This window comes from Motacilla alba, chromosome 1 (genome assembly GCF_015832195.1).
Source record: "Motacilla alba alba isolate MOTALB_02 chromosome 1, Motacilla_alba_V1.0_pri, whole genome shotgun sequence".
NCBI lineage: Eukaryota > Metazoa > Chordata > Aves > Passeriformes > Motacillidae > Motacilla > Motacilla alba.
The window spans coordinates 45,969,343-45,986,232 of NC_052016.1; the positions used below are offsets into that span (position 1 = coordinate 45,969,343).

The 16,890-nt window shown below is 38.3% G+C and overlaps 1 protein-coding gene across 4 annotated transcripts in view; it reads right to left on the reverse strand.

Moving 5' to 3' along the window:
- Window positions 1-16,890, reverse strand: part of SLC36A4 (solute carrier family 36 member 4) — an 89,985-nt gene that overhangs the window by 41,763 nt on the left and 31,332 nt on the right. For all 4 annotated transcript variants that reach the window (XR_005257098.1, XM_038138414.1, XM_038138391.1 and 1 more), the window contains 2 exons: window positions 10,779-10,948; window positions 4,507-4,676 (listed from right to left, as the gene is read on the reverse strand). Coding sequence is in view for 3 of the 4 variants with exons in the window: in XM_038138414.1 (XP_037994342.1) it covers window positions 4,507-4,676; window positions 10,779-10,948 (340 nt within the window). In the remaining variant the exon portion in view is untranslated. The remainder of the gene's footprint in view (window positions 1-4,506; window positions 4,677-10,778; window positions 10,949-16,890) is intronic.

Sequence of the window (16,890 nt, forward strand, 5' to 3'; positions counted from 1 at the left end):
CCTTCAATTAAATTTCTTTCATTTCAAGGTAATAATCAAAACAGCTGACAATTCAAGTGATATCTCCACATCGACATGCAAATGCAGTATTTCTTAATTTACCTTTTAACAGGAAAACCGTGGCTGCAGGAACACAGCCCTAAATTAAGCTATTAAAAGAATAATATTCTAAACTTCTTGTGTGGATGAAAGATACTATTAATGCTCAACTCCAGTTTTTTCCATTATACTTGCTGATATTCTTCAGCAGCTTTTACCAATTCACAAAAAGAATTCTTTCACTACTATCTTTAATAAATCAAACACAATTTATTCTTTAAAAATGAAAGCAATGCTAGAATTGTTCCTTTCTATTTAATTTCCTTACTTCATGGATTTGCTGCCACCTTTTCAGATGAAATATTTTCTCAAAACTACTTTTTTTTTCCCATACTTCTGAAACATCTAGCAAGCAGATTTAATTTCAATGTCCTTCAGTCAGATGACATGAGGAGGCCTTTCCTAGACAGTGAGATATTTACATTTTCATTCTAGTGGAAACTTAAAGTCTTGCCCCATCCTAAATTTTTTACCACAATTCTTACCTGTGAAGCATCAGAAGTGAATATGTCTGATGCCATTTAGCATCAACACTGACTAAAGCTTAGAAGATCATCTCTCAATCTCCCAGTTCTCAGCATATTTTGAAGCTTTTAATGCAGAAGGAATTAATTGCTTAAGCTGAACAAAACCTCTCCAAATTTTCCCCTCCCAGAATCACCATGATCTCTGTACCAAGTGAGCAAGAAAGAATAAAGAACATTCATGATGAAACAGCAATTTATTTCAAGCAATGGGCATAACAGAACTGATTTGAGTATAAAGGGGTTTTTTCTTGCTCTCTGAGACAAGCTGACCTCTGGAAAGATAAAACTTACAGCTTTCTACATAAAAATATTAAATGATCTTTTAAAAATTCATCCAGGATGGTCCAGTTCCTTCGGAAGCACACTAAAAAAGCTTTACACTTTAACAGTTAATCCCAGTGTGCTGGACACACAATTCCATCATGTAACAGGCTTGGCTAAGAGCTGAACCTTGGGCATGATGCCCAACCTTCACCCAGGTAGATGGCGCAAACACAGATCCTAACTATATTTGTGATATGTGCTTTAAATATTTAAAATCAGGGTAAATACTTTCAACATTATAAAAATTCCACCCCGGCAAATATTTCAAAGCACTGAGGTTATCTGACATTCAAATACCACAAATACCAAAGCAGTACCCACACAAAATTGCACCTGCATATCTCTTCTAGTATTTTCCAAATGCCATGGGGACTCTTCTCCTATTCCTTCTATCTTCCAGTGTTCCTAATTTCCAACTTAGCCCACCACAGTGATGCTTAGTCCAATTTTCAATCCTATTTCTGCCTAGCTAGCTGGACATCCAGCTCCCACCTGCTTTCAGCATTCACCAAACCCAGGCTCCAGCTCTAGGCTGGATGTCTAACACAAGCTTAGCTCACCCCTGCACTGAGCTCACCTAGTTTGTAAAACAATAGTTTATGTCAGGATTTATGAAGCGTGGTGGGATCTTTCAACCTGCTACACCATCTACAGTGAAATCCAAGCAAAGATGAAGAGACGTTTGTCTCTTGCAAACAAAACAGAAAAAAGCAGAGGAAGAAGAACAGGGAAATCTAAAAATGCAAAAGATTCTTGCAATCATTCTCCTGCAATGCTAAGTGTCCAAAAGTGAACAAGTAGGTAATGAAAAGCCCTAAGCAACACAGATGGCTCTTGGGTATATGTTACATCCCCAGTCAGTTGCCAAATCCTTACTTAAAACAAAGCTTATCAGACGAGAAAAAAATGACAAAAAAATAGACTCCTGGTCTGCTTCTTCCAAAAAAAGTTTCTCATATACTCCAACAATAAAACAATGACATAATTTCTGAGTAATGCAAAAGCCCCAAGAATTAGTGATTTTTCATGTCTTCTCTTAAAAAGCTAATGTGCTACTAGCACTGCAGCTGAAGTTCCTCTTCTCAAAGAGCTACTTTCAAGCAAGCAGCTTCCCTTTAATCAGTGTATGACCTCTGAATGGTCCAGACATTACAACATACTCCGTCACTGATATCAAAACCATTTAATTTCTAAAATTCAATTTAAAAGGTTTTGGATTTTTACTTTCTATTAAAGAAACACTTTCTGGATCATTTTAAGAACCATGTTCTCCAGTTAGACAAAGTGCAGCTAAGTGAAAAATGACATTATTTAAATTAATTCTGTTTAAAACCAGTGCTTCAACGAAAAATGAAGATGAATGTAAGCATGGGAGCTTACACAATTGTTGGTGAAAAAGTATTACAGCTACTGCATGCATACAAGTTGTAGAAACCACTTGGGAAAAACATGAAATGCCATTAGGTTAATACAACACATCACATAACAGCTTGGCAAATATCAAACCTTTAAGAGCAAACTTTTAATGTTACTTTTTTGTGCCTTGCAGCAAACAATTTAATATCCTCTAATAGCCCAGTAACACCTATAACAGTCCAGCAGCTCCATTTTAGAGGTTCATATCACAGGTAAGTTGCAATGGCATTCACTAGGTACAATTTTACTATACATATTTTTTCAAAGACATAAAGGCAGAGCATTCTAATGCTACATCTGTATATATATAGCTACATCTTTTGTATATATGTATCTTTACATATATATAGCTAATTTCCTTTCTTTTTCTACTTTCTTTTCTTGGACATTGTTTCCCAGTTTTCCCTTTCCAGACTATCCAGAAATTACAAAGGTTAATGATAAAATTAAGGAAAAAACCTATGGCTGAGTATTAGTCATTTATAATTTTCCCAAGTTAATCAGGGAAATGTGCCTTTAAGCCTGTTCAGCACTGGCTCTTCTCATCACATGCATACATGGAACTATTTTCACCTATAAATTCTTGAAGCCTTTGCCTGCAAGCAACAGTTTGGATATATAAGACTTTTAGCTTTTCAAATCTATTGTGATATCATTACCAGGGCAGGTGATAAGGGGCACATAAAGGGCAACAGAGATTGAGCAGAAGTCGAGGGCCTCATGACAGCAAGGTGTGGCTAGGACTGGAGATCTAACTGGTGACCTTTTAATGTCCTGGAGAGACACTAAGAAGTGTTTTGATCCTTGAAGCTTTTAGATCTAGATGTCTCCCAAGTATTACAAGAGCTACTCATCTATCCTCAATCTCAAAATCTTAACACCTGGATCACCTGAATTAGAACACAGGCTATATGATGCTTCAGGAGATATGTACTTCATCATCCAAGAAAAATTAGGGTTTTCTTTTTATTTTGTTAGTTTCACAAAGCAGATGTATTTTCAGAGCTGCAAGTTATTAGATTGATGGTATTTCCCTTTGCTTACTGTAGTAATTAAATTGTACTGACATTAAACTGTTTTTCTCAACAGCTTGACCTTAAGAAAGTCTCACTGGATGTCAAAGTTTTCTTTTACAACAATTCTTAGGTATCATCCAGTACATTAGCTACTGCATTCATCAAGGGAATGGACACAATAAACTTAGTATCTTCTCATTCATCAATACTTTCCCCCAAAACACAAGGTTTAGCATTTTTTTTGCTTATTTATCAATTTTGTTTGTTTGGTTTGGTTTTAAGATATTAACTGCTTATTTCAATACAAATGGTCAGGTCAAGAAGCCAGTTTTGTATTAGAAACAATTTTTTAAATAATGTCTTTGAGAAAAGGTTGCTATGTTATTGAGCACTTTGGCTGGGAACTGTAAAGGCAAAGCTGAACTCCCCCACAGTTCATTATCTTCAGGAGTATTGATTCCTGGATGAGACCACACTCACTATTCGATGTCAGCTCTGCTGACTCCTACTAGCACATCTCAAGCAGCTGTGAGAAAGCAGGGGCACAGCAGGAGGGAAGATTAGGGAACAGGCAAGAAAAACAACAGGAGTAACAGGCAGTGAAGGTAGAGATGCAAAACTACTTTGGAGCATTATCCTAAAATAAGGGGCACTTCAGGAACTCCGTGACCAGGCATCCATGTTTGCCAATGCAGCTTTATGGATACAGACCCAGCATACCTTTAGGCTTAATCCTCAGATCAACAAAACAGAAACGATTTCTCCATGACAAGCATGTACTGAAGATCACAGAGATAAATGCTGACAAATCTCAACAATGTGTATCTCACTTGAAAAATTTTATTTGAGAAAGGTTTATTTTCCAGTTGGCAGCTTTAGGGTATTGCCAGCAAAATATATTGTTGTCAAATAATTGGTCACCCCTACTAAAACAAATGTGGTTAAAGTACAAATACAACATTAGTTTAATTTGTTTGTAAAAGTCAAAATGTAGTGAAGTATTGAAACAAAATTTCAGGTTTGCTAGCCCCCGGAAAAATAAACAACAAAACATATATTTAAATAAGCAGGTCCCAACAAAATGAAATACCAAGTTTTTTAATAGATGTTCTGCACATACTTACAGGTTGAGCAGACTAATAGTGCTCTCGCCACAAGCTCACTGAGTAACTTCCACTTCTGCCTCACTCTGGAGGTGACAACTGGAATGAGAATCTCTGCAGGGACGTAGAACTGAATCGAGTATGTCACAAAAATCCCAAAGGAGTACAGAATTTTTACAGACTGATACAACCTGTTGAAAACATTTACAGTCATGTAAGTATGTAAGTTGCAAATTCTTCATTAAAAATCCACTTGACAATGGCCCTAAGGAGATATATTTTTATATATTATATATGAGTTTTTTTCCCCAGCAAGCATGAATATATTTTAACTGCCTAAGAATTTGCAGAAGATAAGCCAACTAGAGTAAATCTTCCAATAAAGGGCAGACATCCTTACCACTGTTACTTGTGGCTGAGTAAACAAATGACAAAGAGCTATCCATGCCTCCAACAGGTTTAAATTTAGATATATTTTTAATTTGTGTTGCATTAATTACAAGCATTTGTCATTACTTGCAGCAAACTGACAGAAATTTAGTCTCTGTATGATTTTCTTTCCATGGACATTATAAAAATCTTGGGTGCAGATTGGTTCATCACTTCAGTCCTAAAAAGATGTTCAACTGAAGCAAGCCAACATCTTTATTGATGACATGGGTGAAGGGATTGAGTCTTTCATTAGTAAATTTGCAGACAACACTAAGCTAGGAGCGTGTCAATCTGTTGGAAGGTAGGAGGGCTCTGCAGAGAGACCTGGAAGGGTTGGATGGATGGGCAGAGTCCAATAATATTAAGTTTACTAAGTCCAAGTGCCAAGTCCTGCATTTTGGCCACAACAACCCCCTGCAGCATTATAGGCTGCGGACGGTGTGGCTAGACAGTGCCCAGGCAGAAAGGGACCTGGGGCTACTGGTCAACAGCCAACTGAACATGAGCCAGCAGTGTGCCCTGGTGGCCAAGAAGGCCAAGGGCATCCTGGCCTCTGTCAGGAATAGCGTGGCCAGCAGGACCAGGGAGGGCATTCTTTCCCCGTTCTTGGCACTGGTGAGGCCACACCCTGAGTGCTGTGTCCAGTTCTGGCCCCTCAGTGTGGGCAGGACGTTGAGACACTTGAGGGCATCCAGAGGAGGCAACGAGGCTGGAGAGGGGCTTGGAACACAAGCCCTGTGAGGAACGACTGAGGGAGCTGGGGGTGTTTAGCCTGGAGAAAAGGAGACTCAGGAGTGACCATATCACTCTCTACAACTCCCTGAAAGGTGGCTGTAGTCAGGTGAGGGTTGGTCTCTTTCTCCAGCAGCAACTGACAGAACCAGAGGACACAGCCTCAAGCTGCACCAAGGGAAATACAGGCTGGATATTAGGAAAAAGTTTTTTACAGAAAGATCGATGAAGTGTTGGAATTGTCTGCTTGGGGAGGTGGTGGAGTCACCATCCCTGGATGTGGACTTGGTGCCATGGTTTAGTTGAGGTGTTGGGGCATGGGTTGGACTTGATGATCTCAAAGGTCTCTTTGAGGTCTCAAAGGTCTTCCAACCTAGTGATTCTGTGATTCTGTGAATGCATAAGAAAATAAAGAAGACCAGCAAGAGTACGGAGAGAACAAATAGGACCTTGATCTCTGTATCTCTCAAAGCCTGGCAGGGGTCACTTAAAGCATTCTCTCTTTGAGTATCACAGTCTGTATCTGCATTAGTAAATAAAATCCAGCCATGTCTGCTTTTGGCCCCTTATCCTGTGGCCAAATGGCATGACATGGCAAAACTTTTATCCGTACAGCTCAGTTTTTTTCCACCATACTTTCTATGATTTTATGATATGAGGAAGAAAAGAAAAATAAGCTTCAATTAAAAATACATTTTGACTAATAGGTCTTAAATTATCTGTATCAAAGGTCTGGCCATCACTATACACAACTCAGGGAATCTCCAAAGGCACATTCAAATAGACAGAAAAGCTATTGCATCAACTTACATGCTGACATAATGGTATAGCTAGTTTAGAAGCTGCTGCTTTTGTGACACACATCTTTTTGACTGCTGAGTAGCTTTTACAAATTTAGAGGGAACAAGAGTTCTGCAAGACTGTCCTGATTCCAGAAGTTTAGATGGATTTTAGCTGGTTAAATTTTAGCTGACCAGATACCCAGAATTCGCCTCTACTCCTCAGGCTTCAGACTACCCCAAGGCTTTGCAAAAGTAATTTCTAAAATATATTCAGAAACAAGATTAGTAAGCATCTCCATTACACTATTTTTCTACAGCTCTATGAGGATTAAAACTTCCAAAATTAAAAAAAAATTATATTACTGAGGTGATTTTACTAGTAATTTAATATTATATTCCAATCAGAAAAAGATGACTCCTTAGGCTACCTTTTAATAAAAATCTAAATCATTCATATGTGCTAAACCTCTTTTCAATTTGTCATTTTAGATTTCATTATACCCATCTGAAGGGTAAGAAACACTGGCAAGCAGTGCAACAAAACTTGCAGAACAACACAGCTAGACCAAACAAAGGAATAATTATGTGAAGCCTTCACTTGAACTAGTCCCATGTGAAGTCTTGTCGAACCTCAATACACCCATGTTTGTATGGTCCTTTGGGATTCACAGTAAGGGAACTGTTGCATAAAGACTCACTTGTGTCTTAACAAAGAACAGATAGTGGAAAGAACCTTCATATTCAGCCTCAAGAAGACAAGAACCCAAATGAGAACAAAGAAGAAATTTTTGACAATGAGGATAGTGAAGTTGTGGATATCCCATCCCTGGAAGTGCTCACAGCCAGGTTGGATGGAGATTGGAGCAACCTGGTCTTATGAAAGATTTCTCTGCTCATGGCACAGGGATCACACCAGATGATCTTTAAAGTTCCTCTCCAACTGAAACTATTTTATGAATCTACGAGACCCAAAACAAGGACACTAATAAGTACTAAAGCAGAATTTTCTATAATTTACATCTGCAAATACTGAAAACTACTCTTTAAGTCAATTTTCAACATATTCTAAGTAATATATTATGCTGAGTGACAATTTGTACTCCCAAACACCATCTAAAACATAACAGCATCAAGTCATTTATCCAAAAGCACCAATCTAGCAGAATTTCTTTTAATACAAGTAGTCCTCTATTTAAATTAAACTTAAGAACCTAACTAGTCTAGGGCCTGCATATGCCTTCCAGTCAATTCATCTATGAAAACATCAAGTAAAATTCAGAAAGCGGCAGAATTTTTATTTAATTTTCTTTATCAGGAAAAGCTTATTTTTAAGACGGGGTTGTCCAGCTGGAATTAAACACATAAGCCAAGTCTCAGATACATTCCAGGTCTTTCGCCTGTCTGTCTTCTTATGAAAAAATTCCTCTGCTCCTTGCAATTTCTCTGGTTCCAACTGGCAACTTACTGGCTTTTTATGTGAGGACCAAATAGCAAAATACTGTCCTAGGGTTCACTGGAAATCTGTTTTGCTAGCCCAGTTAATCGCAACCATTTGTCCCTCAGTACTGTATCAGGTAGACCCACAGTCCTGCACAGCAGAGGCATCATACATCACAATCCCTGAGTGCACCACCGAGCTGCTTCTCCTAATTTTGTTTGGTGCTCTGGGGTATTCTCCAGGGTAAGACAAAAACAGATGACTTTGTTAACTGTGGATATGTGCCCTGAGTAGCTTTGAGGTTATTACACTTATAATGGCAATTTCCAACCCTATAGAGCACCAGTTTCCATCTCTTTTATTATCTGTTTCCTTGCATTAGGCCTGCAAAGCCATCAGCACAAATATCATCATCATCACATCTGCACTGTAGCCAAGAGCTATTTGAAAACTCCTATGTGAACAGCTCTGTTAGACAGCAGGGATGCAGAATAAAGTTCATTCTGTTGCTTGCATGAGCACAATAAAAAACAACATTGAGTAGCAACCTTAGCTTAGTCCACATTCCCCTCACTCCCTGTTTTTTAATAGCACCTCTCTTAAGGCACAAATATACCCAAAGCTACCATTTAAAACAAGCTTTTCACTAATCTTACAAACAACAAGGACTGCCATGTTATATTAGAAATAGAAGTATTTTTCCTTTTAGCTGCATCACACAATAGATACAGTAAACATTTATATGCAGATTTCTGGTTTTTATTTTTTTTAATGTCAGAGAACCACAGAATGGTTTGGGTTGAAAGGAACCTCAAAGATCATCCAGTTCCAACTCTCCTGCCATGGGTGGTACCTTTCACTACATCAGGTTACTCAGAACCCCATTCAGCTTGGTCTTTAACACTTCCAGGGATGGGGAGTCCACAACCTCTCTGAGCAGCCTGTTCCATTACCTCACCACCCTCACTCTACAGAATTTTTTTCCTAATTTGTAATTGAAACCTGCCCACCTTTAACCTAAGGGCATTCCCTCTTGTCCTATATGTCCTTGTGAAAAGTCTCTCTCTAGCTTTCTTGGAAGTCTCCTTTAGGCACTGGAAGGTTGCTGTAATGTCTTCCCAATGCCTTCTCTTCTCCAGGCTGAAAATCCCCTAGCTTTCTCAGCCAGCCTGTCATAGGACACGTGCTCCAGCCCTCTGATCATCTCAGGCTGTCCTCTGGACATGTTCCAACGGGTCAACATCTTTCTTGTGTAAGGGGTTCCAGGGCTGGACACAGCTCTGCAGGTGGGGTTTCTCCAGAGCAGAGCAGGGCAGAGGGGCAGAATCCCCTCCCTGGCCCTGCTGCCCACGCTGCTTTGGATGCAGCCCGGGACACGTGTGGCTTTCTGGGCTGTGAGTGCTCATTGCCATGATGAGCTTTCATCCACCTACACTCCCAAGACTGTCTCCGCAGAGCTGCTCTCAATCCACTCTCCGCCCAGCCTGTAGCTGAACTTGGGATTGCCCTCCCTTGCTAAACTTCTTGTGTGTGTGTGTATGTACAATGAAAGGAAATAAATTTGTATCATGCGCAAAATCAGAATGAGAGGGAGGGAGGGAAGGGAGGAAGGAAGGAAAAAGGAAGTGGTGGAAGTGGCGGAAGGAAGGCAGGAAGGCAGGCAGGAAGGAAGGCAGGAAGGCAGGAAGGAAGGCAGGAAGGAAGGCAGGAAGGCAGGAAGGAAGGAAGGAAGGAAGGGAGGCAGGAAGGAAAAGGCTCAAGTTGTTACAACAGCAGTAAAAAACAAAGCAAGCAAAAAAGCAGTAATAAATAAATTAAAGCTCTAGCAATGAAAAATCATTCATCCTTCAAGACATATTTTTTATACTCTCATGTATTAAACATTGGAATCAGTCTGGCAATTAAACAAAACTTCTTAAGAATATTAAAAATGCATAGTTCACATTGACTCCAAGAAATGAAAAGGAAGAAAAGAAAGTGAAAAAGTAACATTTAAAAATTGAGAACATTCTTTACATATGTTCTCCTCTTTTTCAAAGAATAAAAAAGTCAGCATTCAGTTCATGTAATCAGGTTTTTTTCCCAATAATAAGAGATTTCGCTACTTTAATAAGCTACTACAACAGATATTGAAGAAGTAGATACAAGTATATAACCTGTACAACATTACTACATTCTGTAAAACAGAATGAAAACATTATAATACTTTCCAGTTTTAGCACTTTTGCACTGCTGATATACCTAATTTTAGGCCTATTAGACAAAACTATTAAAAAATTAATTAGAGAATAGTTAAGAGTATATCCATCCACAGACAGATACAAAATTAACTATACAGCAGTTGAAATCATCTTCAGTGCATCTTCAGCATGCAACATTCATAACATTAAAAAAATAGCTAAATAAAAAATTGTAGTGTCCTCGAGACCCTGGCAAACATAAGCGTCATTCTCCTGATAGGAAGTCATCATATACACTACCCATGGACTTGCACTTGAACTACAAACCTATTCATATTTGATGTCTTCTATTTCATTTGGCCACCTGCTAAACTCAGTGATTACACTAAAAAAGGGCACTATATTAGCAGGATATCCAAGGTAAAAGTTGCTTGCTCCAGAACTGCGTGACAGCTTCTTGCAAACTGTGTATTCCCTCCTTCAACAGTCCTGGAACTAGCTCTTTCTAGAGATGGAATGATTTATAATATCACTGATCAGCATTTATAATATCATTGATCACCCTCCATTTGCAAGTCCTCTTAATATGGAAGAAATGACTGGGGAGGACCACAGCTCTATTGTAGATACATTAGAAGTCTTAGCACTCTGATGGCACTAAGGCATGGGACAACCTTTTCAACATTTATGCCTTCTAGGTTATTGCTTTTAAATCACAGAGGCACTTACCACTTATCCTGTGGCAGGTTTAAAGTTATGCTGCCTTTGACATCATCCCCAAAGCGCATATACCCTAGGGTGGCCAGCGAGATGTACAGTGCCATGACTATTGCCATCCCAATGTTCAGTGCCTGGGGGAAACGTGTGCTGTCCTTCATTCTGTTCTCCAATGGCAGTACCTGGAAATACAGGGACACTCAATCACATTTTATGTTCTCGGAGCAAAACTACTTGTCTCTCCTCTTTCAATGCCAACTTCCAAAATTTGGGTTATTTATAAAATAAGATTATTCTTCAATAATATTTTACCGCCTGGATGATCACAATGTTTCCTGTACCCAATAGCATTGAAAAGCACGTATTTTGGTTGGAAAAAAGCTTCAGTGTGGAATCATAAAGCAATATTTATAAGTTAGAAAAACTGCCAAGAGAAACTTATGGTGTCGAGATGAAAATACATAAGCAATGAGAGTAACATGAATTTTTTTTGGCAACAAAATTTTCAGAATCCAAGGATATTTCTCCTATTCCTGTCAGGTATGCCTGCACTGTCAGCCTCCATCACAGACAAAACTACTGACACACAAGCTCAGCCTCAGCACACAGCCTCAGTCCTCCCAGCAAGGAATCTGGAGTCCATGACTACCCAAATGCAGTCCCATGCTCTTTCTCATCTCTCTGACAGAAACAGGGCCAGGCACACTAAGCCCTATTTTTCCTAAACATAGTGCTTTGAGCCTCACATAGTCAAGCCATTTCACTTCAAAGTGAAAACACATGCATTGCAACCATTACTGCATGAAGTTGGCTGGGGATTGCCTTCTACTTGTACTCTACAGCATTCAGAAAAATACTCTCAGTGAGTTTCAATTTAAGTTTTTAAACACCCAGACAAAATTTCCAGGCAAGGCAGTAAAACCAACTGACAAGCTCACACATTGCTCTTCCCACCTTCCATTTCACTAGCAAAACAGATCATTAAAACATCATCTGAAGGTACATGGATACTCCTAGACAAGCACACTTTCCTCACCTCTTTCAGGAGAACTGTACAGTCATCTCAAATACTGAATATGGGACATAGTCCAAGATTAAGACACATAATACTGTATGTCTACATCTAAGTGAAACACCCAAGCTTCTATTGATGCCTTAGGATTTCAGCTTATCTATTTTTCATATATTTGTAATCCTGCAATTCTTTAGGGTTTAACTCTAAACTCCATATAGAGTGCTAGCTACTGTTTTCCCAGTTTGGTCAGACAAAACAATTCCTCTCTATGCCTGGGAATCAAGGACACCTTCCTGTCTCAGCCTCAAGAGACGTAAACAAAAGTGACTTGGGGAGCACCAAACTTGGGGTAAAATTACTTCATTACCTGAAGCTGTAATTGGAAGATCAATCCCCAATATGCAAATGGACCAAACTTAGAAAAGTATGGAAACCCATGACCCATTCATTTTTGGATGTAGCCCCTGTGGGGGGCTTCATCTGCCCTAAATGTACCCGAAGGCCCTTTAATAAATCTAACCACTTTTTATTCTCTTAATTTTTCCTGGCCTTTGTTTTCAGGTGGTCCCAAAAAGGCATCACTATGATGAAATTAGCTAATGAAGGCAATACAGACAGTAGAATAAAGTTCACAGTTCAGCTTATCTTTTAGTAGACATGCAGGTTATATTTGATGATGGCACAGTTAATTAAAGAAGCTTGTCATCCCTGGTTAGCACTTAAGTCATATCTAATGCAGACAAACAGTCTCAGTGCAATAAGGTTGCCCTGTAAAAGCTAGTGTTCATCATACAAAATTGCTTTTTAATTGACTGAATATTTGCTACTTAAGCAATATGAGTTATGAAAAAAACAGATTTCATCCACTAATTAACTAACAAATTGATATATCTGAATTGCTGGCATTTTATTTTCTATATGGTAATTACTCCTTTCCTCCTAGTCACCCACTGACATTTACTTCCTGACTTGTAGGAGCATAACATCACTGCCAGTCTATACCACATGGCCCTGCTTCTTCTATATTTCAAATCCCAAAAAGTAATTTTACACTTGGGAACCGAGAGGTCCCTAAAAAGGTGCACATTTAGAGGCAATTTTCATTCCATTAAAATGCATTATACATGTTAACTTCTTTATATATTTCAGAGCCTCCAATGCTGATGTTGTTCCTTCAGAAAAGAACCTGAACTTGGAATCTAACTCGATCTGGTGGGGAATGTAAAACTTAAACAAAGAAGAGTTTCAAAAATTAAATCAATTTTTAAATGAGTGTTGACCAGCAGGAATAATACAGAAAGAGACACGGTCTGTAACAGACTCTGACCAGGATATCTGCCTTTTACATCTTTCATATTTTAACAAAGTTCTTTTCACAGGCAGACTAGATTATCACAGAATTGTCTATCTGAAAATTAGTTCATAAATGAAGTAAAGGATTAGTGGCACACACTATGCTCAATGTTCTTGAGTCCAAAGGAAGCACTGAAATTTTCTATTTAAATTTTTAACTATACAGCATTTTTTTCATCCTTAGCATTTAAACCCAACCAGTTTAGCATTTAAACCAGAACACCCAAGTGTTCTCCAAGAAAACAAAAACTTAAAAAAAATTAAAAGCCATTTAAAACCATTATAGGACAATGCTCTTAAGCATACATGCTCTCTGCTTTTTAACTATCCACAAAACCAAGTTTACTCATTAAATGCAATGATATCATTTCCTGTATACTTATGGGTAAATCAGAATAAAACATACCCATTTAAACTCATGTTCTCGTATCATCATCCTCTCTTTAACGTTACAACTCTCATTTTTGCTGAGTGCAAGGAAATGAGACACTGAAAGAAATACAGGATAATAAGACTGGCAGTGAGAGACATATTAACATATGTAGACCTTGAAATAAATTATATTTAAAAATGCTAACTCCTCCCAGCTTATCCTTGAGTTAGTATCAGGGCTACATGGGCCTCCAGGCTGAACAGATGAGAATGTTAATGCAGCCTTTTGTGCATCACTCAGTCCAGGTGAGAGTGTCCCTGCCCAGCCCAGCACGAACCTTCTCAGGATCAAGTACCCTCTCTGAGCAGCAGCAATCTCAAGACAGGCGTCATTGCAGGAGATGCTTCCCTCAGTAAAACTTCCCCAAAGAAATTATGCAAAGAACTTGAGCCAGGTTTGACAGAGTATCCAATATCACCCACTCCAAACAAGCTAAGAAGTTCTGTAACTCACAGGATTAGCATGACGCTGAGTAACAACCAATTACACGTATATTACCAAAATCACCCAGGTCCTTAAGCCATTGAAGCTCACCAGTATCCAAAAGATCAGTGAAGTGTCCACAAGGAGACAGAGGCTGCCAGGAGATATGATGTGAGCCAGTACTTGCTCTGACACTGAATCACTGGTGGGGAGGTACTGGATAGATCTCCACTGTAAAATTTCTTTCCAGTCCCTGCACAGCTCCTCTTGCAATGACTTCAGAAAACCTAACATCTCATCTGAAGGCAGAAGACAAGGTTTTTTTCACAAGAGCTTTTTAGTTCTGGTTTTACTGCTTCCTTTCTAGAACCAGGAGGTGAGATAAGATTGTTTCAAAGATACATTTTTTACCTTTTTATTTAATGACTCTCTTTTGTGCTTCTGATTTCCATGCTGTGCTTCCTTCAAGCTCTTTCCCCTTCACTTCATGCTAGTCCCTGTCATAGCCCTAAACAACCTATGAAATCAGATATTTTAGACTAAGCTTATTCTTTTCATAATTTCTCAACTTCCATCCTTTTTTTCCCTCCTCACTGAGTAAACTCTCTATCATTTTTCTCTGTCAGCTGCTTCACTGAGTTTTTCCTACAATTTTTGAGACATTTGCACACATCCCTACTATTATACTCCTTGAAACTTAATACTAGGTTCTTTCAGTTACAATCAACCTTTGGTTTCTTATAATTGCAGAACATGCACAGTACATCTTGCTTTCATCCACCAAATTAATTCAAAACTACCCATAATTAACTGGCAAAGAATCATAACTGAATGTTTGAAATAACCTGGCTAATCTGATATCATCCATTATGCAAAGTGCTTTCCCCTTCATTTCAAGCTGCTTGAAGTAGGTACAAACATCCCCAGTAATACCATTGCCTCCTCATCCCTTGCCTTGAATATCCTGCTATACTCACAGTCTTCCTGCAAATAAGCTGCAGGGGACTGCCTAATTTTAATCAGAAATCTCTACTGTACTTTTCATGCAACTGCACTAAAAAAAAAAATCACAAGAGAATTCGACCTGCAATCAATCAGATAAACTTTTATTTAATTTTCATAGCCTCTGAAAGCTAATCGTGTAATGGATAGCTTAAGAGGAGACATGCCTAATGTTTAAATACATGCAGTCACCATTCCATTTCTCAGGAAATCCCACTAAAATGGCCATCCTTTATCCACTGCACTTTTAAAGTAAGTATATCAGGTAGACAGGTATATAGAAGTTTTGACTGGCTTAAGCTAGAGACAACTCAAGAATTTTGGAAAATTAAAACCAATATATTTATCCATTTACTCAGGGGAAAAAAATAAATCTCTAATCATGCCCTACAGCAGCAAAATAAAGCCCTGTTCAGTCAAAGCAAAAAAACTGTTATCAAAGGTATTCAAGATATGTAAACCTAAATTCTACTACCTGACCTCCAAAGATAAAATATTAAATCCCCAGCAGACAAATGCAGCGCAATCCTGGCCCATTCCTTCTTGTCTTCAGAAGGTACCAATGAATTAATCTGCTGACTGAAAGGTGGATTTACAACCACACAGCCTAGGGGGGAACTGTCTGCAGAAAAAGTACAGTTACCTCAAGTAAAATAATAATAACAACATCATCATTATTATATTACCATGTTTGGTTGCCTGTCCTAGTGCACCTCCTCTTGCACTGCACAGAAAAAGGCCATGCAATATTTTGAGCAACAGGCTTCTATTCCATCACTTTAAGATACATTTTTAAAGCTCATCCTCTTTACTAAGCTACAGAACATCACTATTTAGAACACGTACAATTTTCCAATTTTCCTTAACAGATCCCTCATGACTGCAAACAAAAGGGCAGCTACTATTACCCAAGGAAAAATGCAAGCCAAATGGTGACTGTACATCAATTTTTATAGTAAAAGTTTTATATGAAATAAATAAATCCAGAAGGCAAGTTCTCACTGCAGAACACACTACCTTCTGAAATCTGCTGAGCAATTCCAATCACTCCAAAAACCAATCTCCTCAGACTCCAGTAAAGCCCCTTTCCACCTGCTTCACCAGGAAAAAGAATTACTCACCTACACAAAAAAACCAAACCCAATCTACCACCCTATTCTGACGGCCTTGATTTAACAACACTTGAAGGAATTGTGTAAATCTTACCTAGCTTGCTGTCCAAACTTCACACTCTCCAGGGGTTCTTTTTTTTTTTCTTTTATTATGTTCAAGAGTTTATTTATCACTTTATTATTGCATTTATTTAATCTTTAGCTTGCTCTGAAATTTAACAGAAGTTCTGCAAGTTTGTGTATTATCATGTCCTATGTGACTTTGACCAAATCAAAAAAATTTCTCTCCAATGAAAACTGATAATGATAAAGGAGCATTTTTGTTCAGTCACCAATATTTTAAAATATTTTCAAATATCTGTCCTGTCAAAATCACTGAAGTGTTATATGCTTTGCTGGCCTTTACAATAGTAAGTAGTTTTATCCAGCAAAAGATAAATGTTAATAGAAAATTACATTTCTAATTTATCAGATAGTTCCAGCCCCCAGCCACTTGGACTGCAGCCTACAGACTATAGAGTACTATGGTCTAACATGTTCTATGTAACTTATGCTACAAAATCTCCACAAGGTAAGTGATAAAAGAAAAACTACTTAGAAATGCAAGTGTTGCTAAAGGGTATATTTCAATCTACTACAATAATACATAAAGATGTAAAAATACATAAGATATATTGTACATAAAGATTTGATTGTGTATTTCTGGACTCTTTCTGGCTCGGGAGGTAAAAATGAAATTTCCCAAAGCTGCAACTACTTTTAAATTTTTATGCCAGGCAATGATCA